Source organism: Mauremys reevesii, unplaced genomic scaffold (genome assembly GCF_016161935.1).
Source record: "Mauremys reevesii isolate NIE-2019 unplaced genomic scaffold, ASM1616193v1 Contig81, whole genome shotgun sequence".
NCBI lineage: Eukaryota > Metazoa > Chordata > Testudines > Geoemydidae > Mauremys > Mauremys reevesii.
In genome coordinates, this window is record NW_024100897.1 from 195,501 (window position 1) to 218,969 (window position 23,469).

Below are 23,469 nucleotides of genomic sequence, written 5' to 3' on the forward strand. Positions count from 1 at the left end.
CCAACCATTGGCTGAGCCCAGGTAGCTAGATGGCACTTGTACCTTCCCTCTTGGGGTATCTGCAAAGCTCTCACACCTTTATCCCACCGCCTAGATACTTGTGCAACACATAGGGGAAACTGAGGTGCACACAGTATTCATACAAACATTGACAATTCACACTTTGTCAGAAGTAGCCATTTGTCCTAGTGACCTGTGTCAGTCTTTCTCAGTGGCCTGTCCCTCTGGTCTCTCTGACACTGTTTAGAAAGGCTGCAAGCTGGTCCCTGGTATCAAAAAAATTTAAAAACACTGATTTATGTAATCAATCTGGCCCTTCCCCTTACTTCCAGCTCTCTAGAGAACATCCCACAGTCTGTTGTCCCTTGTTCCTTTGTGTGCATGCCCTCTGTACACTGATACAAATGTGGGTAAATAGCATGGAAGGTGTGAGGGGAGACACATTTGTAGTGGCAGGAAAGCTGCTGCACGAACACAAACTGAATCCTGAAGATCTGTGTATGCTTGAAAGCTTGTCTCTCTCACTATTGGAAGTTGGTCCTCACCTACCTTGTCCCTTCTATGTAACTTTTAAGTGATTAAGGTGACTCTGCCTCTCTGAGTCCTAGTGTGGACTAGGAGGGAACATTTTCAAAAAGTGCCTGTGACTTAGGCCCTCGCTATATTCAGTGGGTGTTGGGCTCTTAAGCACCTGCCAACCTCTGCACTTTATAGGGCCAAGTGCTCTGTAGTGCAAATTGCAGCCTTAACTCCAGCCATGTTTGTTTTAGTTTGATTTTTTTTTCTTACTCCAGCAGAGATGGCCTTTGAGCATTGAAGATAAATGCAAAAGGATTTACTTCAGAATGCCATGCTTCTGCTGACCCTTAGCATGTCACTGCTATACAGCTAGCTAATTTGGTAGCTTCAAGGGGTTTTATAGTAATGTGTGTATTTCCAGCTCACTGTTCTGCATAAGTGTACTCATTGATATGTACTGGCCACTCTGCACTACTGACTACACTTTCCTCATTTTTAATTTAATATTCCATTCACCAAAAGTCCATTTGGTTGGGTGTACACAATGAGTTCCAACGTAGCAATTTTAAATTTTTGTCTAGGCTATTAAAAATTCATGGCTTAACCCCATTAGAGGAAAGCTCCAGTGCCTAGTATGTTTCCACACTTGTTAATTGTGTTGATGATGTTCTTAGATCTTGTTTGGCAGAATGTTTTCTTGTCTTTTTATTCCTTCTCTTCCAGTTGATGCTTTGGATCCAGAGAAGTTAATACAATGTCCATATGATCGCTATCATCAAATCCGAGCCTGTCGGTTTCCCTATCATCTTATAAAGTGCAGGAAGGTAGGACAGGGTGTAAGGTCTCTAATGCACTTGGGAAATCATATTTTTGTAAATGTTAATGCATGGTGAGCTCAGTATGCTTTGTTGCCTTTTGCTAGAAGGATGCATTCACTTGCTATTAGACTGGAAGAAGCCATCTTTATTTCATATTTATATCTCTGTTATCCATTTACCACTTAGTAAAAGCATCCAGTTCATATTTAGTAATGCACTTCAGATCAGTGCATTTGCCCTGAAGAAAGGTCATATAGGTTCTTCAGAATACCTAGGTTAGTGATGGGGATCGTATTCTCTTCCAGCAGTTCACTCATGGGACCCAGGTATTTGCTTCCCACTTCAGGGCATGGAGCAGATGCAACCAGTGTTATATGGATGCCTTCTGGCTGGCCAAAGCAAAAATGATCTGATGTTGCAGCTAATTCTTTAGCAGCTGCACTGCTCTGATTGCAAAGTAAACCATCTTTTTTTTTATATTGCTAATTATTCTATTCAATGTACACCGGTCTGAAACTTTTTATCTCTTTTCAGTCTTCTATTCTGGGCTAGAATGCTATATATTTAACAGGAGAAGCTGCTCCTTTCTTTTGTCCTCTCAGTCAGTAGCTTGTTTTAACCTCTCCAGTGCTAGTGTATATTAGTTGTACTGATAGGAGCACACTTATACAGGTATAACTGCATCCACATGTTAAGATGATGTACTGTATAACTGTATTGGTTAGGAATTACACCCTTAGCCAGCATAGCTATAGTAATATAAAAACTGTGCAGAGCAGGCCTGAGCAGTGTGTGTTCTTCCTCTTTGTTGCCTTGCTCTTTTCTAAGGGTAGAGGCTCTTCATTCAGTGGGGGATAGTAGTTCTCTTCTGTGTCCACACTAGTTTACCTCTACTGTCAGAATGCCCCCAATATAGATGTGGCCTCAGCTGGAACATTGAGTAACTTCCCTCCTGTTTCAGGAGAGTTAAATTTACTGCAAAGATTTAAGCTCTAGTGCAGGCAGGAACTTGTTCTCTAGTTTGTTGCTTACTTAATTTAAAAATAAAGTGGCTGAATTATTTAGGGTTTCAAGGCACTTACTCCCCGTGTAGGCTTTTTAGGGCAATTTCATCTGTGCATCGAACCATGCCAGTGATGACACTACAACGGTTTCACTGTGTTTGTTCTGGGGCTGATCTTCAATAAGAGAAAATCAGGGTGGTGTTTACATATAAAAATGAACAAACATAGCATGTATCATAAAGGATGCATATGCTTCACTGTTTCTACACTGCATTTGTGCTCAGGACCTGAACTAAGTTTTGGCTTTCCTTGTTTAAATGTTTTCAACCTATTTCAGGATGCAGATTGCACAAACCCTTCACTAGTGACTAGAAAATACAAGGGCTAGGATGAATTCAGTGAGATAGCACGTACTTTTTCTGTTTCTCTAGAACCACCCTGATATTGCACAGCAGCTAGCCACATGCCCCTTTAATGCCCGCCATCAGGTTCCCAGAGCTGAGATCAGACATCATATATCAAGCTGTGATGACAAAAGCTGCATTGAGCAAGACATTGGTGAGAAAATATTAGACTCCTTTGGCTCTGTAAAGTCACTTCTGGAACTCTTGGGCTAACAGCGTTCTAACTTAATTTTTGCTGTTAAAGATTGTTTTAATACTCTATTATTCCATAAGCAACCCTTTACCTGTAGTGCTATGTGATACAGAAGCAGCAGGAGCCCTGGGAGACTTGAGTTTCATTCATTCTGTGTCCATGCAAATTCTCCTAAGCATCTGAGAGGCAACTGGCTTGCATTACATTATCTGCCAGAGATTTTAGCGTTAAAATGGGAACTGTACATTGTGCCCTAAACTGTGTGTGCTGAAATGAGATCTAGCTGGTAATCTGGACCGCTTAGAGCGGGAAAGATAGTGGTCATGAGAGAGGTGGGTCTCCAATGCAGATCTGACCTGATAGTGACCAAAAATCTTCATAGCCTGTCTAGTGGCATGTGTGAAATAAATTGGTCTCAGTCCAGTTCTTAATGGACAAGTGTCCAGATCATAACAATCCTCACTTCTGTGACTGGGCCAGGAAGGCTGAATAACTTTCCCAATTGAAGGTGGGTTTTTCCAGTTCAGAGTGGAGCAAGTTGGGGAGGGGACTATGGGGAAGCTTTCCTACCACTGCCCATGCTGTCGGCTCTGATGAGGAGTTCACTGTCCAGGTCTGTCACCCCAGCACCTAAATCACTTGGTTATGTGGGTCGTGTTCCAATGTCTCCCCCCACTGATGTCTATGTGGTTGTCACTACACTGGAAAACGTACCTGTTCTCTGGCAAAAGTAGAGTTGTACTGAAGCTAGCAATGATGTGCATGTTCATGTAGACAGGGCTTGGAGCATGATAGTAGTGAAAAAACCTTGAGCAGATTTTTGTGACATGACAATAGACACACCTGAACCCTCTCCCAATGCGTATGTTGGAGCAGCTGCACCATTGCTGAAAAATGTGTGCAGAATTGTTTAGCTTTAGAAGAGGCTTAAAACAGGGATTGGCAAATGGGGGGCTGCAAGCACCCTGCCAGATCATTTGATTTGGCCTGCCAAACATTCTGTGTTGTAGCAAACTCTCAGAGCTGGGCAATGTATAGCCTCTTAAGGTATGGCCCACCAAAGGGGTCTCATGGATTTTGTGTCCCTTTGCTACCTTCAGGGTGCCCATCCCTGGCCTAAAGAGTTTTTTGCTGCTAAGACTAGGGGAGTACTGATCAGCTTCCAGCGTATGCTGCTCCTCTCCAAAGCCTAGAGCTGTTCTGCAGCTAGGTCAAAAAACGATTAATGTCCCTAAAATAAGATTGTATTTTATCCAAAAAGATTTTCTCACTCAGAATTTTCTTTGCTTTAAGTGAGTCAGTCGAATAACTGCCACAGAGAGATGAACACTGTCAGCATGTGGCAGCCGTCTCCATGTGACGAAGACTGGGATAAAGGTGAGGCGGTTGACGACACAAGGTGGCTGTCAGCCCCTGCTATTCCCTTCTTCTTGCCCCCAAAGAAGTTACATGGGCTAAGAGAGAGGTCCCATAGATCCTTCTGCACAGATCATGTGTTGGGACACCCAGTTATACTGTCCCTGAACAAATTAAGTTCTTCTGCTTCACAGGATCTACCACATGCCTGCTATTCTCTACAAAACATCTGTTGTTTTCCATGTAGTCTGTTGCACCATCTGTGCTTCGATGAAAATGGAAATTGATGATGATCTTTACGCTTTATATTTCTCAATTAAATGCCTGCTTTGCTGTCACTTATGCCAAGTCTTAGCTCAGTTCTCATTCCATTTTGTAAACCTAGCAGCGTCTCTGCCATATTTCTCATTTTGTGTTGCTATGACGCTTGCAGAAGTTACTCAGTACTGAGCCACAATGATGTCTGTTTCCTTTGGCAGAGCTACAGGAGCAATCAGATTCTGTGTTCGTTTGGGGCACGTTCAATAGTGGCATAAACAACAGGTAACAAAAGGTGTATTTCTTGTGACAGTGCTTTTCATAGAAGATGTGCTTTCAAACTACTTTTAACTCATGCTGCTGTGTTGATGGGCAGATGCAATTTACTTTATGAATCCTATTTTTGGGGTGATGGTGTGGGAGTTCCCACTGGCATGAATCAACATTCCTATGCCTCTTGGTCAGTGTTTCCTGTCTCCTTTTAGTTGCAGATCCATAGGAGAGTATAAGAACATACTATTGCTACCAGATAATGGTTACTCCTCTAGTTCTACTGTAGTACTATTAGTGCTGATGGTCCTGGATTCAATCCCCACTGGTTATATATTTATTGGGGGGTTATTAAACACTAAACTGTTATGCTGGGCATGATAGAAATGCAGACTGATGTCAGCTCTTAGGCAATTTAGGCTTAAACTTCTGACACTTATCTAATCTCTCATGACCTGTTACAAGTAACTTTTAACAGCCAGGAGATTTTGCAGGCAGTTAGAGCCCTGAGTCAGAAATAATTTTATTTTTGAAGTGTAATCACAGTGCAGGTTTGGAAAATAAAGCATAACGTGTCTGGTCATTATCTGTCTCACCCCTGAACAGCCAAATCATTGTACTATGCCTTACCTGTCTAATCAAAGGTCATCAGTGTACAGCCTTCTACAGCCTGTAACAGTGACACAGAATTGAAGGACTGAAAGGAACCTCGAGAGGTCATCTAGTCCAGGCCCCTGCACCCGGGGCAGGACTAAGTATTATCTAGACAAGTGCTTTTCAAACCGTGGGTTGTGGCCCAGAAGTGGGTCACGGAACAGAAGGCACTGGGTTGCGGTGGCTCTGGTCAGCACTGCTGACTGGGCTGTTAAAAGTCCTGTCGGCGGTGCTGCCCAGCTAAAGCAGGCTAGTCCCTACGTGTTCCAACACCGTGCTGCGCCCTCGAAGCGGCCAGCAGCAGGTCCGTCTCCTAGGTGGCAGGGTTGGGGGGGAGCCACGGGGCTCCATGTGCTGCCCCTGCCCCGAGCACCGGCTCTGCACTGGGAGCTGGTGGGGGGCAGTGCCTGTGGGCGACAGCCGCACGGAGTCGCTTGCACGCCTCTGCCTAGGAGCTGGACCTGCTGCTGGCTGCTTCTGGGGCACAGCGTGGTCCGTGGTGCCAGGACAGGCAGGAAGCCGCCTTCTTCACCCCTGCTGCGCCACTGACCGGGAGCTGTCTGAGGTAACCCCATGCCCCTGCCCCAGCCCTGAGCCCCCCCAAACCCAGAGCTCCCTCTTGCACCCCAAACCCCATATCCCTGGCCCCAGCCCAGAGCCTTGACCCCCCCCTTCTGCACCCCAACCCCTTGCCCCAGCCCAGAGCCCCCTCCCACACCCTGAATCCCTCATTCCTGGCCCTACCCCACAGCCCTTACCCCCATATCCCAACTCTCTGCCCCAGCCCTGAGCCCCTCCCAGACCCCTTATCCCCAGCTCTCTTGGATCAACTAGGTCACCAGAAAAAAAGTTTGAAAATCACTGATCCAGACCATCCCTCACAGCTGTCTAACACACTCTTAAAAATCTCCAGTGATGGAGATTCCACAACCTTCCTAGGCAATTTATTCCAGTGCTTAACCACCCTGACAGGCAGTTTTTCCTGATGTCCAGCCTAAACCATGCTGAAATTTAAGCCCATTGTTTCTTGTCCTATTCTCAGAGGTTAAAGAGAAGAATTCTTCTCCTTTTTCCTCGTAACAACCTTTTATCTACTTGAAAACTGTTATCACATCCCTTCTCAGTCTTCTCTTCTCCAGACTAAACAAGCCCATTTTTTTTCAATCTTCCCTCATAGGTCATGTTTTCTAGACCTTGAATCATGTTTGTTGCTCTTCTCTGGACTTTTTTCAATTTTTCCACATCTTTCCTGAAATGTGGCCCCCAGAATTGGGCACAATACCCCTGCTCTACTCCATGCTGATTAAATGTCAACTGAAGAATTACTTCTCGGATCTTGCTTACAACACTCCTGCTAATGTATCTCAAAATGATGTTGAGTCATATTTAGCTTGTGATCCACTATGACCCCCAGATCTTGTTCTTCAGTGCTCCATCCTGGGCAGTCATTTCCCACTTTGTATGTGTGCAACTGATAGTGGAGTACAGGTCTGTGTCATCTTACGCTGGGGTTACGTTCCGCGGTCAGCGCGTAAAGTGAAAACCACGTATAGTCAAAATTACATTGAGTTGAATGGCAGGCGGAATCGCCTGCACTACAGGAACAGTATTTAAATTATTTTTCTCTTTTTTTTTTTTTTGCCAGCCGCGTAAAGTTGAATTCGCGCATGTTAAATGCACGTAAGATGCAACAGACCTGTACTCTGGATTTGTCCTTATTGAATTTCATCCTGTGATTGGTTCCCCCCGGGGTGCCACCTGGAACTGGGGTTTCACTGAGCCCTGTGACTCACCAGCCTGGGCTCCCTCTTAGCACTGTGCTGCTGTGACAGGCTATAGACCGCTCCCACCAGCATTCACACAGGCAGGGACACACCCAGCTGCAGGTTCATGCAGGCTTTGGACAGCCACTGCATGAACCAACAATAGAGAGGCTACAGCCAAAATAACCCCCGGCCTGGGACCCCAGAGTTGTACCATCCTGCTCTGATCAAAACATCGACCAGTATGAATTTATTACCCAGTTTGCCACTCCCTCAATGTGGAGAGGACTATGCATACTTGTGTTAAGCAGGCCAGGCACACGGTTTAGATAAAATCTATCTTCTGTAGTTAATAAACTCATTTTTTGCTTTGTGATTATAAGTGATAGAACACAGACCAAAGCGGATTACCTAGTAAATAAACAGAATCGCAAACTAAGCCTAAAATTCTAGAAAGATTGGATATGAATTAGCAAATTCTCACCCTGGCTGACAATATAAGCAGGCTTGCAGATTCTTAAGGGACAAGCTGCATTTGTTTTGCAGCTTGGGATCTGTACCCGTTCCAAGACTTTTTCTTTCAGAGCTTCTGTCTGTTCTTGAGTTGTAGGGGAGTGAAGAACAACTGATGATGTCGCTCTCTGCCTTGTATAGCTTTTTCATATGGCAGGAACTCTGTTTCAAACTTGGTTTCCAGACCAGTTTGTGAAAAAATTCAGGTGCCCAAAATGGAGTCCAGAGACATGTGATCTGGTCACATGCCCTTGCAGAGTCGTAGCAGCCATAACTTACAGACTGGCCTTCCAGGAAGGCTAAGCTATTCCACAACCCGTTGTCTTTGTTGATGAGCCAGTAACCTTCTTTGGCTTTTTCATTGTTGTATCTGAAAGGCTGGCTGTGGGTGTTTTCTAGAGTAAGCCCATCTGAAATATAGATACCTAGTCAATATTCATAACTTCAGATACAAAAACGATACATGCCTACAAATAGGATACTTGTATTCAGCAAATCATAATTTTCCCACTGACTCCTTACATGACCCATCTTGTACAAAATGCTTCATAATTATGCCATGATCATATCCTAATAATATTACTATGATGAATATGGAGTGTAGTGTCGCACATCCTATTTACTTCAGACCATTTCTCCAGTTTGTCCAGGTAACTTTGAATTTTAATCCTATCCTCCAAGGCACTTTCAACCCCTTGCAGCTTGGTATCGTCTGCAAACTTTATAAATGTGCTCTATGCCATTATCTAAATCACTGATGAAGATATTGAACAGAACTGGACCCAGAACTGATGCCTGTGGGACCCCACTCAATATGCCCTTCCAGCTTGACTGTGAACCACCTACTCTGTGTGAACGGTTTTCCAACCAGTTATTCACCTACCTTATAGTAGCTCAATCTAGGTTGTATTTCCCTGCAAGTCAGGATCAAAAGCCTTATTAAATTTAAGATGCACCACATCTACCACTCCCCTCCCCCATCCACAAGGCTTGTTATCCTGTCAAAGAAAGCTATTAGGTTGGTTCGACATGATTTGTTCTTGGCAAATCCATGCTGACTGTTACTTATTGCCTTATTTTCTAGGATTCTGCAATTGGATTGCTTAATTGTTTTCTCCATTATCTTTCCAGGTACTGATGTTAAGATGACTGGTCTGTAATTCCCCAGATTGTCCTTATTCCCTTTTTTCTAGATTGGCACTATATTTGCCCCTTTTCCAGTCCTCAGGAATCTCTCCTGTCTTCCATGACTTTTCAAAGATAATTGCGTATGGCTCAGATATCTCCTCAGTCAGCACCTTGTGTATTTTAGGATGTATTTCATCAGGCCGTCCCGACTTGAAGACATTCAACTTGTCTAAGTCATTTTAAACTTTTTTTTCCCCTGTTTTAGCCTCAGATCCTACCTCATTTTCACTGGCATTCACTGTTGGACATCTGCATGAAGTCTGCGTATATAGAGACAACTAGGGCATGTGTGCTGAGATGCCATTTACAGTTGAGGGCAGTGCAATATTTATAATCGATCTTTAACTCTGATTTTTCTTGCTGTCTTTGGTTTATTTATTTCTTGTTTGGATAACTGATTAATTGGGGATTTTAGTCAAAAAGTAAATGGCATCAACGTATTCTACACTTTTGTCTAGCCTTTGCGAGGAGAAGTAACTGTTCTGGAGAGTCTTGTCCGCATGCTCGAGGTTCAGCTGACCGCCATATTTGGGGTCGGGAAGGAATTTTCCTCCAGGGAAGATTGGCAGTGGCCCTGGAGGTTTTTCGCCTTCCTCCGAAGCATGGGGCAGGGGTCGCTTGCTAAAGGAGTGGGTGGATCGGCTTATGTGGCCTGCATCTTGCAGGAGGTCAGACTAGATGATCATAATGGTCCCTTCTGATCTTGAATTCTATGATTCTATGATTGCATGAAGGTTTGTTTAAAGTAACATACTCTGTCTTCTTCAATGTTAGAAAAAACTCAAATATTTATAGTAAGATACTTTGCTAGAAGAAGTACACGTGTAGGATAATTCTTATTTGATCTCTTTCAGCCCTGGGTCCAGCATAGTGATGGAACCAAAGAATAACCTAATGCCAGGCATGAGAGCACCCAGGTCCTTGCCATATAGCCTATCCTGGAAAAGCAGTAAGTGCAAAGGCAGGTGGTCTTCCCGTTCTTTAAGCTGGGGCCTACATGTTAGCTCAAAGTGGAACAGGATAACTTTTCTCTGTATTTGTATTCCGTGTGTCAGCATTCTCCTACATAAACTGAAATGCTTTTATTCCCACCATCAGCAAGTGGAGATGGAGAGCTCTGTAACACAGTCCTCTCTAGAAGCAGGTGCGTTTCTGTGGTGGGTGGAGTATCCTCTGTGTCCAGGTTTTATTTCACTGTAGGCGGCATTGTGGCAAAGGTGGTCTGGCTCCATGTACTGCCCCCATTACTATGGCATCTGACATCCAAATGTCAGATTATTATTCACTGCTATTGGTTGAACAAAAGTCGAGGCTTACAAACAGGTCTGAGTTTGGCACAGTGGAGCGCAACACAGTTGTTGTTCTTCAGGTGTAGCTGCTACGGGAGTCAGTGGAAGCTGTACATGTGTGTAGCAGCTGTAGCGTTTGGTTTGGTTTTTGCAAAACCTGATTGAAATCTCATAGCTAGGGTGTGTCTATCCAAGGAGACCTACCAGTATTACTTCCAAGGGGATGTAACCTAAACTGAAAAGGCCTTTGTTATTTGAAATAAGTGTTCACATAGGAAACCACCCACATAGTGGTGTAGTAATGTGTACTCCTGAGGGAATTCTATGCTAAAAAATTTAACATTCTGCCCACGATATTTTTAAAATCTGCATATTTTATTTATCGAAATAACACAATATAATCACACCAGTTTCAGTTATTCTGGTAATTTAATTCAAAATACCTGTCAGCCAGCAAAAATATTCCCCCAGGAGTAGAGAGTCAAAGAAACTCCTCCTCCAACAGCCCAGTTCCTATTTCTCTGTTACGCTTTTGTTGGGCACCTGTCTGAGTGTGTCACACATGTCAGCTGGACACATCTTGGGAGAAATCTCTGCTCTTCCAGTCTGACACCCACACCCCCAGCATCCAGCTGTGGGACACCCCCCTAGCCCAGACACCTGCACCCCCTACCAGCCAGAGCATAGCTGGGGGGGAGCAGGGGGAGCGGCCGCTCCCCCCGAGTACATTTTCCAAAAGTGGCGCCTTTCCAGCCAGCACTGGACTCTGGAGCCGGGTTTTGCGTGCGGCCGCCGGCTGGCTCTCAGCTCTGCACTGCCTTCCTGCATCCCCAGCCGAGGCTGCCGGCGGCAGCGGCTGGTTGCCTGGCTCCCCAGGGATGAGGAGGAGGAGGCTCCTGCCTGCCCACTCGCAGCTGCCCGGCTCGCTAAGCTGAGCCCCGCTTGGCGCATGCCGCCCAGGCAGGGGTGAGCTCTGCTGGGAGGGGAAGGGGCGGCAGCACGGTGGGAGGGGGCTGAGAAGCAGCAGCCCCGTTGGCCCCTGGCAGCCCCATGCAGAGCGAGGCGGCCACACGGTGGGTAAGGTAGCTCTGAAGCCCAGCTGGTGCCAACGGAGGAGGTGGAGAAGGAAAGAAAAAGGCGGGCGGGGGTGTTTCTCGTGGTCTGTCTTCAGTGGCATCTTTTCTCTGCAAGCAGCGGCAGCCCGGGGAATGACTCTGCTGCAGTCGAGACGCCGCTCTGCTCCAGGGGGTGCACGGGGACGCCGGCCACTGCTGTCTCTGTGCGCTGAAGTTGGTCCAGCGGAGCAGGGAGGCGAGGATGATGTCGGGCTCTCCCCCGCGGAGGGGGCTGAGGGAATGGCAGGACCAGGAGGCAAAGGAAAGACATTGGGTTATTGCCCCCCTTCCCGTGCTTAACCCCCTCCCCTCTTTCTTCTTTCTCTCTCTCTGTAAATTATCACCAATTCAAAATAGTAGTGTGCAAGTTGACTGGATAATGGTAATAGCATAATCTCTTGTTGTAACATTCTAAACCCTACTACCTGATTTTTATATTAAACACTTACTATACATCATACAATAAATCCAACAAACAAAACCTAGGAAAACTGTATTATTTCTGTGTCTTATTTAAAGTTTTCCAGTAATCTCCTCTTGCTTCAGAATGCCTCATGCGTCACTCATACTGTTTGCAATAGGTTTCAGCCTGTGGCTTGGCTGCTGACTCTTCATTGCTTCCTGAAGAGCTGGGAGCTCAATATTAATCTCAGACAGATACTATATCCAGAAGCACAACTCTGTATATGGGGGGGAGAGGAGGGAATTATTGACCTTGTGCATATGTAATTGTGTTTGGTGTTTGTAAGACAAGGTATAATAATCACACTTCCAAATTGCAATGAACTGTGGAGAAGTTCCTGTTTGGTGTGAGATGTTACTTATACCTAGATGCACTCCCCTTCCCCACCCCCAGCCCTATGCATGCTGGCTTTGGAATATCACTGCTCTAGTGTCAACTTTTAGAGAGCTTCACATGCACCTCTTCTAGTATTACGGTAAGTTAAAACAAGCTACAGTACATTGGGACACTAATACTCTATTACAGTGTTTGCATTAGCATATTAAAAGCAATAACACTTAACAGACCAGTGTATCCAGGACATAACTAGCACACTTCCCCCACCGATACCTAGTAGTTGCACTGTTATCTCCCATAGCTACTTACATTGCAGCTTTTTTTGTTAAAACTAAATTGGGAAGAAAGACGATTGACTCAGAACTTGTTTAATGGTTACTTTATTGCTATAGGCTTGGAGGGAGGAAGGTTTCTATGATGTAGGCAAGATCAGGTGTTTTATCCAAAACCAGAATATGAATGGTGCTCTTCTTGGTGGCTGGCTGACCTTGAATTATTGTCAAAAGTTAGAGGGTGTACACATCTCCTTCCTCACAGTTTGGTTGAGGATTCCATTGATAAGAGGATTGGCCTCAAATACCTGGTTGTAGGACTCTTCCATGGTATAGTTTTCATCTTGGGTGGCCCGGTCCTAATTATATTAAAGCATGTACTTTAGTCTTTGTAATTATCTTTTATAACTCTGTAGCTTTTTATGAAGGCAGGAGTAAAATAAAAGTAGCTGCAATAGTTCCACGGTTAACTCAAACTGAAAATTTACATAATTTAAATCAGACTCCTAATCTTAATTTTTGCTTAAAAATAAGTCTATAAGAAAACTCTGTTGGGAAACTGCTACAGTTTACTTGAGTGCACTTCTCCTATATAGGTCAATAAGGATCCTGTCTGGCTAAATACTGGCTGCTCGTTCTTTCTTTCTTTGATCTGCAGAGCGACTGATGCTTTTCAGATATGGGTTGTGGGTACAGGAGGGTTTCATTGCATCTTATCTCTTGGCCCTAGCTACTGATCTCCCTTCTTGTTGCATTGATAGTGGGTGTGTCTCACCTTTTTTTTTTTTTTAAATCATATATGCTAGGGACAGTCATGTCCTCTTCTCTCCTGATGTCAGTGTAGCTGCAGGCAGTGCAAAATGTACTCAAGTCATATAGTATCTCAAATGCAAAGCTGCATTTCACTGATCTGAGGTTTGAAGAACAATGTGGAACTAGCTATTTTATGGGATGTCTAGATTTCATTCCTGTAGTAACAGAACTGGGTGATAGGAAAGCAGGAAGAAGGTTTTTTTTTGTTTTGTCTGTGTGTGTGTACACACAGCTTAAATTGGTTAAAAACCCTAACTTTCAGTACTCGGTGTTTCAAAAATGTTAGACTGCCAACCTGTGTCGTAAAGATGTCTTTTGTTTAACCTACCCCTCCCCCCCCCATGAGTGAAGCTGCTTTAGGGGAAATTACTGCTTTGTAAACCCCGAAGAGCTATGAGATCTTTGCTCACCAATTCTCATTCTTGTATTTGTCATGCCTTTTTGGTGACTTTAGTATTACAATCTATTATAAATAAAGTGCATTTCATTGATTTTTAAAATGAAATTAGTAACTGGAAAAAATATCACAGGTTTAAAAAAATACCGGCCAATTATAAACTACTGTATTGTCATTTACTTTCTAGAATCTAAAGTATATCTAAGTATAATCTGTGCAAACACTTCTGTTGCCTGGATCATTCTTGTGTTTTTATTTTAAGTACAAAATAAATATGTCTGACGAATTTAAAAGTATGTAATTAGTAATTTGATATGTTGGGTGGTGCCTTTTTTAATGTGTTAGCTCCCCCTGATGTTAGAACCTGGCTTTGCCACTGAGAGGGAGAAGCAGCCTGATGCTGGGTCCCAGGCTTGTACAGAGTTTCCTGCATGCCATTTCCTTCCTTCAGGACATGCTGGGAACTGCACCTGTGTGGAACAGTCCAGCTCCCCGTCCCCCTGGCAGTGTCATGTATTTGCAAGTTGGAGAGCCAGGCTCCGGTTGGTCCCGCATCTGCTACTGACGGTGCTGCAGAGCTGCTGGCTAATTCTGCTGGCCGGGGGGGCGGGGTGTGAGGGGGAGGAAATGAATTTTTGCATTGTGTTGTGGCTTAAAATTCCTCCTGGAGTAAATGTTGGAAAATTTCCCCTATATACAAGCCTGGGTCTGTGCACAGCAGTGTCTATGGATGAGTCTCTTGTCATTGCTGGGGAGTGTGGGCTCAAGACTTGGCATTTTTCTCAGTCATCTGAGTCCATCCCTGATGTGCTGAAATGGCTGTTACCCCTCCCAGAGTCTGATCCTGGGCTTCAGCTCCATGCCCTACTGTGAATGCCCCAGCTCAGCCCTTTGCTGCATGGCTGTCCTGCTTTCCTGTCAGCTACACATCATGCCAGTGGAGGGGATGGGGGTCTCTGAAACTGATGTCAGGTTGTGGGAACTGGAAAAGGTTCAGAAAAGAGAAGCAAAAATGATCAAGGGTCTGGAATGGCTTCCATACAAGGAGAGACTAAAAAGATGACTAAGGGGGTTACGATAGAGGCCTATAAAATCATGACTGTTGTAGAAAAAGTGAATAGAGAAGCATTATTTCCCGTTTCACATTATACAAAAACCAGGGGGTCACCTGATAAAACTAATAGGCAGCAGGTTTCATACAAACAGGAGGTACTTTGTCACACAGTGCACAACTAACCTGTGGAACTCATTGACTTGCGGTGTTGTGGTGACCAAAAGTGTAACTGGGTTTAAGCAAGAATTGGATACGTTCATGGAGGATAGATCCATCAATAGCTATTAGCCAAGATGTTACCCCCTTGCTTTAGGTGACTCTAAACCCGTGACTGCTAGAAGCTGGGCGTGGAAGAGAGGTGTGGATCACTCCATAATTGCTCTGCTCTGTTTATTCCCCTTGAAGCTCTGGTAGGGGCCACCAATGGAGACAGGATGCTGGGCGAGATGGAACGTGATCTGACCTAATATGGCAGCTCTTATGTTCTTATGAACTCTGCCACATATGACTCTTCTCAAGGTTTTGTTCTTTTAAAAACTGATTCAGTTGCCCAGTGTCCTAATAGCCCGATCCCCAAAGCATGGAGTTCAGGGTAACTATTATTAAACCGCCTCATTGTATTCCATGCCATTTGGATCTTATGGAGGGAGTTTCATGTACTCGCACCGTACTTACTTGAAAATCTTTTTACCCCTTAGACAGCAGCAAGCACTAACTGGAAGGAAGTGTGACCCACTGAGCGTTTGTCTTGGTCCCCTTGTCAAACTGTAGCTGTGACATCCTGGCCATAAAGCTGTCCTGTTCTGGGGATGCCTGAGGCTTCAAAGGAATTCTCTTGCAATATCTTGCTCTCTTTCAAGTGGCCATTAGTTTAAACGTTGGTGGGGGGGGTTCTGGTCTTTTACTTCTGAGTATCTGACAGAGTTTCTGTGATGTGGGCATCTGTTCCCAGTGTGAGCCCCACCAGCTACAGAGACTGTCTCCTTGATCTTGGGCAAGTTACTTAAGCTCTCTGTGCCTCAGTTTCCCCATCTATAGACTGGAGGGACAGTAATACTCACCCTGCAAGCTAAGTATTACTAGCTATCTCAGAAGATCAACATGTAACTTATGAAGCATCCTCAGATGAAAGGTGATGGAGAAGCACAAAATAGCATTATTAGGGTTTAAAACGCTTTGAGTAGGAATTTGCCAGTTTTAAAAAAAGCAGGCCTCCACTTTGCAGGAGATCCCCATTGAAGTACACCCGTTACTTGATACCAGCTTTAAATTGCCAGGCAAAAGCATGAATGAACTGAGGATGCAGTATCATGGGCGCAGTTATTTGCAGTGCAAAATACACTCCACATAAATGGGGGCTTGGTGTGAAGCTTATTTCTGTAGTTTTCGCACCCTTTATTTTTATCACTGTATTTTGAGCTAGCAGGTCAAACTGTAACTCTGAAGTGTTGAGTGATGAATACGTTTCAAAAGCATAATGTCTAACAGTCTGGTTGTAATACTCTCATTTAAGAAAAATCTGAAAATCATAATACACTATGCTATGGGGGAGGGGAGCTGAGAGAGATGTGATTAATTTCCAAGAAATGTGGTTTCCCCAGCTGTTAGGCCTGCAAATTCATGGTGATATTATTTATATTGTTGTTACAACCAGGATCTCATGGTGCTAAGGGCTGTACAAACAGAACAAAAAGACAGTCCCTTCCCCAAAGAGCTTAGAATCCAAGTAAGAATCTGAAAGTCATGCTGGCTTGTGCATTGCCAAGAATTAGAAATTCTGCACCTGGAACTCAGTTTGACTAATCTGGCTGTACCCAAGCCAGCTCTCACTCTCAGCTGTGCTGGCTTTGCAGCGCTAACAGAAGTAGTTTGGTCAGTAAAGTAAGCAGAAAGATAACAAACAAATGCACCTAAGTAGCAGGTCAGAGTAAAGGGAACTGTCTAATATCCTCGATTTTTCAAGCCAGTACTATACTTTAAAAATGCCCCATTAAGTGGATGTACTTAGAGCAGCAGTGAAGTTTGAGTTTTGCCTTCAAAACACTCCTCTTTTGGACTCCTTTTTAACCAAACCTGTTGGGTATAACCAGATGCTTAATCACCTCCCACATTTAAAAAGCCAGCCAGCCAGCCCAGGATATTGTACCAATTTCACAATAAAACCTGTTTGGTGCATGTGTCTAGGGAGTAGAGGATGCATTGTTGGCAGTCCTCTGCTTTTTTTTTTTAAATGCAGAGGTGCATGGATGGGAAATTGGTACTTGGAAAAACAATGGCTCGTCAGCTTTTGCTACAGTCATCACTATGGGCTGGCTGGCAGTTTTATGGAATAATAGACCATTTCCAGATGCTGGAAAGTAGGTATCCTGCTACATGTGGACTCTCCACCTGGAATCATTGGACAGGTACTGGAACATTTCACAGACAAAACCTGCAATTGGTCTTGTCACTGTATGGGCAGGCCACCATGGGAGTGTGTGCACCTGTATCTGATTAGATTTTCTAGTACATTAATCTTGTGAGATGAGGTTTTCTGAGAAGGATACTTGAGAGGAAGGGGGAATGGCTTAGCTCAATCCCTGAAGGTCACAGCATTGATAAACACACACTGGAGATGAATTCAGAGGTGTCTGTGTACATTGGATTGGTTGAGGGTGAGTTAAAGCAGAAGGACTTATTCCAAGTGTGCGGTAACCACCCTTAACATGCCCAAATAGAGCAGCTGGTCATAGAAAGCTTTAGCCAGCTTTCTAGCCAGGGTGTGGTGAGGATCCAGTCTAGCAGGGCTTCCCAGAGACCTATAGAATGTACCTGTGCTTCATATTTGATCTTTCCTAATGAATCATTGCACTACGGGCTGATGCACGGGATCAGCCTTGTTCTGCTGGGTAAAGTCACAGCAGTAAGGACGGTTGCTTGGTTTTGATTCCACTGAAGGTGTTGGAGCTCCAGCCAGACAGGCTGGGTCTATTTTGGGGAAGGAACTAATGCTGAGCTCACTCGGGTTGGGTACTAGTCCTGCCCTTGCATGAGCACAGCCAGAGGGGCGGGAATAACAGCAGCACCACCATACATTGGGACTTTGTATAGAGCAGTGAGACGTCTGCTTCCCCCAGTTAAGGAAGCTTTTCCTGCATGTTGCTTGTAAACAGAACAGTTTGTCTAAAGTGGAGAATAAATTCCCTCCTTCTCTGTGTATATAAAAGAGCCCCCAGGCCTCCAGCCCCATCCCCCTGCTCCCTAGTATGCTGACCAAGGAGCAAAACACTAGCTCCTCTGTGCTAGTACAGGTGTTGCTTGTGCTCTTGTGGTGGCAGCACGAGGAGTGCTGCTGCGTTGCCCTGGTGAGACCGCAAACTGCCTGGTTCTGAGCACGAGTGTGGAAGAACAGTCCAAGTGTCTCAAAGTTTCAACACAGTGATTGACTTGGCAGGGGGGGGATGGGAGTGGTGGTAGCTTGTGCACCTACATTGAGTCCGAAGCAGCTTGTCTGATGCTTACAACTGGGGGATGATGTTAGAGCTGCTGCTATTGATTATCTACAATGTCTTGCTTTGTAATCTAATTGCAGGAGCTGGTAACTGAAGACCAGAGAAGAGAAGAAGCTGCTATTGAATGCTTATCTGTTTCCTTTAGAAATGTGAGGTGCTGGTTAAGAGACTCAGATAAACTCCCTCTGTGTTGGCTAAGCACTCGCAGCCCTAACCTTCCTGCAGAACTGTCCTTCACATATCTGGCTGCTGTCCTGAAATCATCCCGACCAAGGTAATTGGACAGAATGCTGTTAACCCTTGATACCAGAGATTCTCAAAAACTAACTCCATACACGCTGGTGCCAAGGAGCTAGCAGAGTTCAAACGGTCTGAATCCGAATGCTCTACAAGTTACCTCCTGTAGGGTGTTTGCATTAATCATTGCTGGACTCCTGCATGTCTTTGCATTAAAATGTGTTGTGGCTGTTTACCCCTGCATGGTACTGATGGTGCGTTTCTCTCATAGGGATTGCAGTGCCAGGTCAGGCCATTGGTCCATGTGGGCCCCCTCACACTGGGGGTAAGCTCTCAAAGTGGTACGGCTCTCCCTGATGAGGAGTTAGGCATCTGAATGTTTGGGTCCCTCTAAGTTTCCCTCTAGAGACCTTGAATGTGTACTAGTCCTCGGGTGTCCCAGGGTCAGATCAGCCGCAGCTCTAAGGCTGCCTGTTGTGCCCATCCACCTAGATGTGAAAAGGAGCTGCCATTCAGACTGTAGATGGTGTATGGGGGAGTCGAAGCAAAAAGCCTTTTAAACAAAATATTCTCATTGCTGTTTTGATTAGGCCTAAAAGTCCATCTGTAAGGGAGCTGGGATGGGGGATTCAGGAAGGTTAGGGTGGCAAATGCTTAGCCAACACAGAGGAAGTTTAGTCTGAGTCTCTTGAAATGGTGCCTTATCAATAAAACAGTTGCACTGGGCCCTAACACCGCACCTCATACATGGTGCCCAGTGCATGCTGCTGCTTGAGCACCTCTGGCCTGGCGCCCCTCTCTAGTCTCGCTCAGACTCTCTTGTGCAGTGGGGGCTTTTATACTCAGTGGTGTTTAGTTCTGAGCAGGAGTGTGTGTAGGTGTCCTTGGACTTCATGGGGAAGGTGAGGGAATGTTAATTTCTATAAGGACTGGGGTGTCAGGAGTATTATGCATGCTGGAATGTCCCCCCAGTCCAGCACCTCGTGTCAGGTGAGCTGGATAACATTAAAGCATGAGAATATCCAGCCAGATCCTGGTCCATAGCTCTGTCCCATCTGTGTCTGTCCAGCAGAGCAAAGGGGACAGAGGGCAGCCAGGGATTTCCCTGACATCAAGCTGGCATAACGGGTTTCATGCTACCTGCCCCCTTCTCCTGGGGCAAAGAAGTGCAGGAGTGGGCCACCCTAAAGCATGGTACACTCCAACCATTCTTGGCCCAAAGAGCAGTCTCAGGAGAACTGCTGTAGTCAGCATAGTTTCAAGTAGTCCTTAGGCTGCATTAATTACACTAGAAGATATTTCTGTCCCCGGCTGGCTCCAGCATCGGCGTGTCAGCCAGACATGGGATCTGGCCCATCACATTCTAGTCAAATCTGCCTTGTCCTGTTCCCCTCCACTGCAAAAAAGAGATTTGATATTCTGAGTAAAGAGCAAAGGCCCCTCCTCACTCTTCGCCTAGCATCACTACTTGATCCTGCACAGGAAGGATAATCCTGCGCTTGACATCCGCTTGTCACCATGGAAACACATATAGGGAGTGAAGTGTGTTTGGTCAGAAAGCAAGTGTAGCAAAATCCCTTTTGCCACCCTGCCATTCTGACAAGAAATAAAAATGTGCTCTAGTTAGTGAGCTCTTCCTGCACCCATTGCTGCATCCACGAGATACTCTCTTGGTAGGGATTTCGGTGTTCCACGCCTGGCATTGTGGTTTAGTAGGTCCCACTTGCAAACCCGATGAGAAAAATGTCTGAAAACTTGTCAGTAGCACCTTCCCCCTCTATTAGCATCAGCTCTGTTATAAAACTTGTTGGGTAGTTGTTTTTTTTTATGTCTTTGCAACTTGAAAGTATTTCTCTTGAGGGCAGAGTTAAATAGTCAACTTCTTAGCAGCAAAGCAAACTATACAGCTTTAATTTGGCCATTAAAACTAGTCTGTGAAAATCCCAGTGCATGCAGAATAACGCTCCCTAACAATTGTATGTAGTGGCAGCATGTCTCTAACCTCCACGCTCCAGATTGGCACAGTCTATAACACCTCTAAAGAATGCATTCTGCAGTGTCCTGTTAGGGCAGCATGTTCTCCTCCAGAGGGCAGATGTCATGGGACTGCTTTTAGGCTAACTATTCTGATGCATTGCCTCAAAGACTTGTGGAGGCAGGAAGGTGCACAGACCTCAGACACTGAGCGTGCCCGTCAGCACCGGGGCAGGAATTGAAACAGCATTGCCTGGAGCTACCTCTGGGATCACCCAAAGAGCTTGGTGTTGGCCTTCAGGCTTGTCTACAGTGGGAAAGTTATTGAAATAGCTGTTCCGGATTAACTCCCTGTGTGGACATTTACTGCTGAGTAAGAGAACCCTTTTCTAATTTAGTTTAAAGATTAATCCACATCCAAAGTGGATTAAGCTAAATGAGAACAAGGCACTGTTATTCTAGAACAGAATGTCTACACAGGGTCTTAAACAGATGTAGCTATTCTGGGGAAACTTCCATGTGCAGAGACCCTGACTGCTCCAGGTGATGCTAGTGGGAGGCACTGGCTTCAGTGGAGCAGTTAGGCCAAAGCTGCATGTGTCTCAAACTCCCGCTCTCTAGTGTTAAAGGGCAAGGAAATTCTCAGTTGGGTTTAGGGCAGAGTACCCCATCCCCCCACTATGTGATCATGGAAATAATCCCCTGTTGTCAGTCAGTGCTGTGTCTTGTCCCAGCCTGTCACCTGCAGCACTCATACTGACAAGCTCTGACCTCACCCTGCCTGCCCCACCTTCTGCCCTTTCATCTTAGTAGGGTGTTAGCAACGTGTACTTGTGACCTTACAGCTAACTTGTTATCAGAATCTGGGTTGAGTTTTGATGTAAAAGATCCATGCAATAAATAACCAACATACCCACGCCCCTTTCAAAGCATACCCAAAAGGGGTCTGGCAGCGTGGGGGTGCCTAACTGAAATAGAAGCAAGCTGTTTATAACCTTTATCTAGTAGGTTGCAGATAAGTTACTGCAACTGCAGGGGTGTTTTTGTTCTTAACCCTCTGAAAGATAAGACCTTAACTTGAAAGGGGACATCTTGGAGAAGAGGACACTTACTCCGATGTCTCCTCTGCTCCGCCAGAGCTAGGCAAAGCGCTGCTGAACTCTGCACTCAGCTGCTCTTGAGGTTACAAACTCTCTGCTGCTCTAACACCCACAGGTTTTTTTTATTGCATTTTTTTTATTTGTGGGTTTGGATTGTGAGGAATCAATCCCTTTGATTCTTTTCAACCCACTCTCCACGTTCATTATCCTTAGTTTGTGAGCAGTCAGTTCATTTGGTCTGTCACCCCCACCAAGTGCTGGAGGGATCCGTCTCTGCTAAAACACAGGACAGCAGCATATCCCTGAGCTGTGCTGAAGCCTGGCCCTGTTCAAGGCTTTCAAGGCACTTAGGAAAGGGTGCTCCAGAATGAAACCGGGCTGTAATCATTTCTAGCAGGGCCTCTAGCAGTGCTGGTGGTGTAGGCACTCCCCTATGAGGTCTCAATCTCACATGAACTCAGAGAAAAATTGTAGCTGCTTTGCTTAGAAAAGCTGTTGTGTTGCATGTCTTCAAAGCCCCATGGGCATTGGCTGAGGTTGTAGGGGAATGGCCTGGGGAATGTCCTAATGAACAGGGGGACCACTTCAAAAAGTGTGGGAAAATATCTGAAGCTCTTCTGTCTGTCACCCTCAAACTGGCAGCTGGAAGTTGCTTGCCTGTGACCAAGTTTCAGTCTGGACCAAAACTGTGACTGAATCTTAATCCCTTGAAAATAGTGGTTCCTATTGGCACCCAGATGCAGCTGTGACTAGTGGTACACATAGGAACTGTGTACAATCGGCCAGATCCTCCTCTAGTGTGAATCGGCGTCAGTGGAGCCATGCCTGTCTACAACGGCTGAGGATCTGGTCCAGAATATCTAACTCTAAAATGCTGTGTTCTTGCTGAAATGGACCCACCAAAGGCACTTGTACCTGAGCTGGAAACCAGGGCTATGTTGTCAGAGACCACCCAGCATCTTCTGCCTTGTGCAGAAATACAGCCCTTTTCGAAATCGGAGCCAGATCTGGTGTTTGGACAGTGACTCCTGCAGTGAGACACAGGACCCAGTTCATTGGTGCCCTTGCGGCTTGTCACAGCAGCTTTGCGGTGGTGGGAGTGATTGTCTCAAGGCACAGGACAGCAGTGAGCTGGGGCAGAATGTCTGTACACAGGATAAATCAGTGGTGGTCTTCCTTACAAGAAAGCTTCACCTGACCACCCAGCAACTTGATGCTCCTCCAGGGTTAGAAACAAGGGGAAGTTTGAGAAGCCTGTTGGCGAAAGTTACTCTCTGGTTTCCTCTTTTAAAAAAAAAAAGTGCATTTGAGCTAAAGTTTTATTTTTGGATGTGTTCAGGCTGGGCTGAAAACCTACAATTTGCTAGTCTGATTATGGGTACATAGGGCCATTAGCAACAATGTACCTAGCTAATAGCCATTGGGCCACCATTCCTGCACTAGTTAGGTGCAGTTCTGAAAACGGGGTCCACAACTTGGTACCAGATTTTCAAGATTACCCATGAGCTTTTGTTTTGTTTCCCATGTTTTGGAAATGCTGTTCCTAAAAGCTGTCCCTGGCTGTAATTTTGTTTGTATTTCAATAAAACCTGTTTTGGGTTGCTCAGACTGCCTTGTCCTCTTACACCACTTTAGCAGGCCATTTTATTTCCTTTTCCTTTGTCTTCCCACACAAAAATGAAGAGAAAGAGAACCTCTTTATAGCATCTCTCTCTCTAATCCTATAAGCAGCCTGTCTGCTCTGAAGAATTCCATCATCTCAGAATGGTAGATTACATTACCTCCAGCACCGACTGGTGAATTCTAGATTGTAGTGAGATTGGTGTGACTGAGCTGTGTGTGCCTTTAACGAGGCTGTGCATTGGAGAATAAAATCTGATTTAAGGAGGTAATTGATCCAGTCTTGCAACAGGAAAATGAGCCCCCAGTAGTGGCAACCTAGAACAACACAAATAGGTTTTAGGCTATAGGTAACATTTCCAATGCTT

At 45.2% G+C, this 23,469-nt stretch overlaps 1 protein-coding gene across 7 annotated transcripts in view; it reads left to right on the forward strand.

Moving 5' to 3' along the window:
- LOC120394871 (gametocyte-specific factor 1-like) overlaps nucleotides 1-18,648 on the forward strand; it is a 34,086-nt gene extending 15,438 nt beyond the window's left edge. For 4 of the 7 annotated variants that reach the window (XM_039519044.1, XM_039519045.1, XM_039519046.1 and 1 more), the window contains exons 3-8: nucleotides 1,243-1,343; nucleotides 2,773-2,899; nucleotides 4,232-4,315; nucleotides 4,774-4,837; nucleotides 9,795-9,889; nucleotides 11,421-11,835. In XM_039519044.1, the coding sequence (XP_039374978.1) occupies nucleotides 1,243-1,343; nucleotides 2,773-2,899; nucleotides 4,232-4,315; nucleotides 4,774-4,837; nucleotides 9,795-9,889; nucleotides 11,421-11,644 (695 nt within the window). In that variant the 3' untranslated portion in view covers nucleotides 11,645-11,835. Of the gene's footprint in view, nucleotides 1-1,242; nucleotides 1,344-2,772; nucleotides 2,900-4,231; nucleotides 4,316-4,773; nucleotides 4,838-9,794; nucleotides 9,902-11,420; nucleotides 11,836-18,250 lie in introns of those variants that run through there. The other 3 variants (XM_039519047.1, XM_039519048.1, XM_039519043.1) reach the window with 3 other exon arrangements.
- The last annotated feature ends 4,821 nt before the right edge of the window (nucleotides 18,649-23,469 follow it).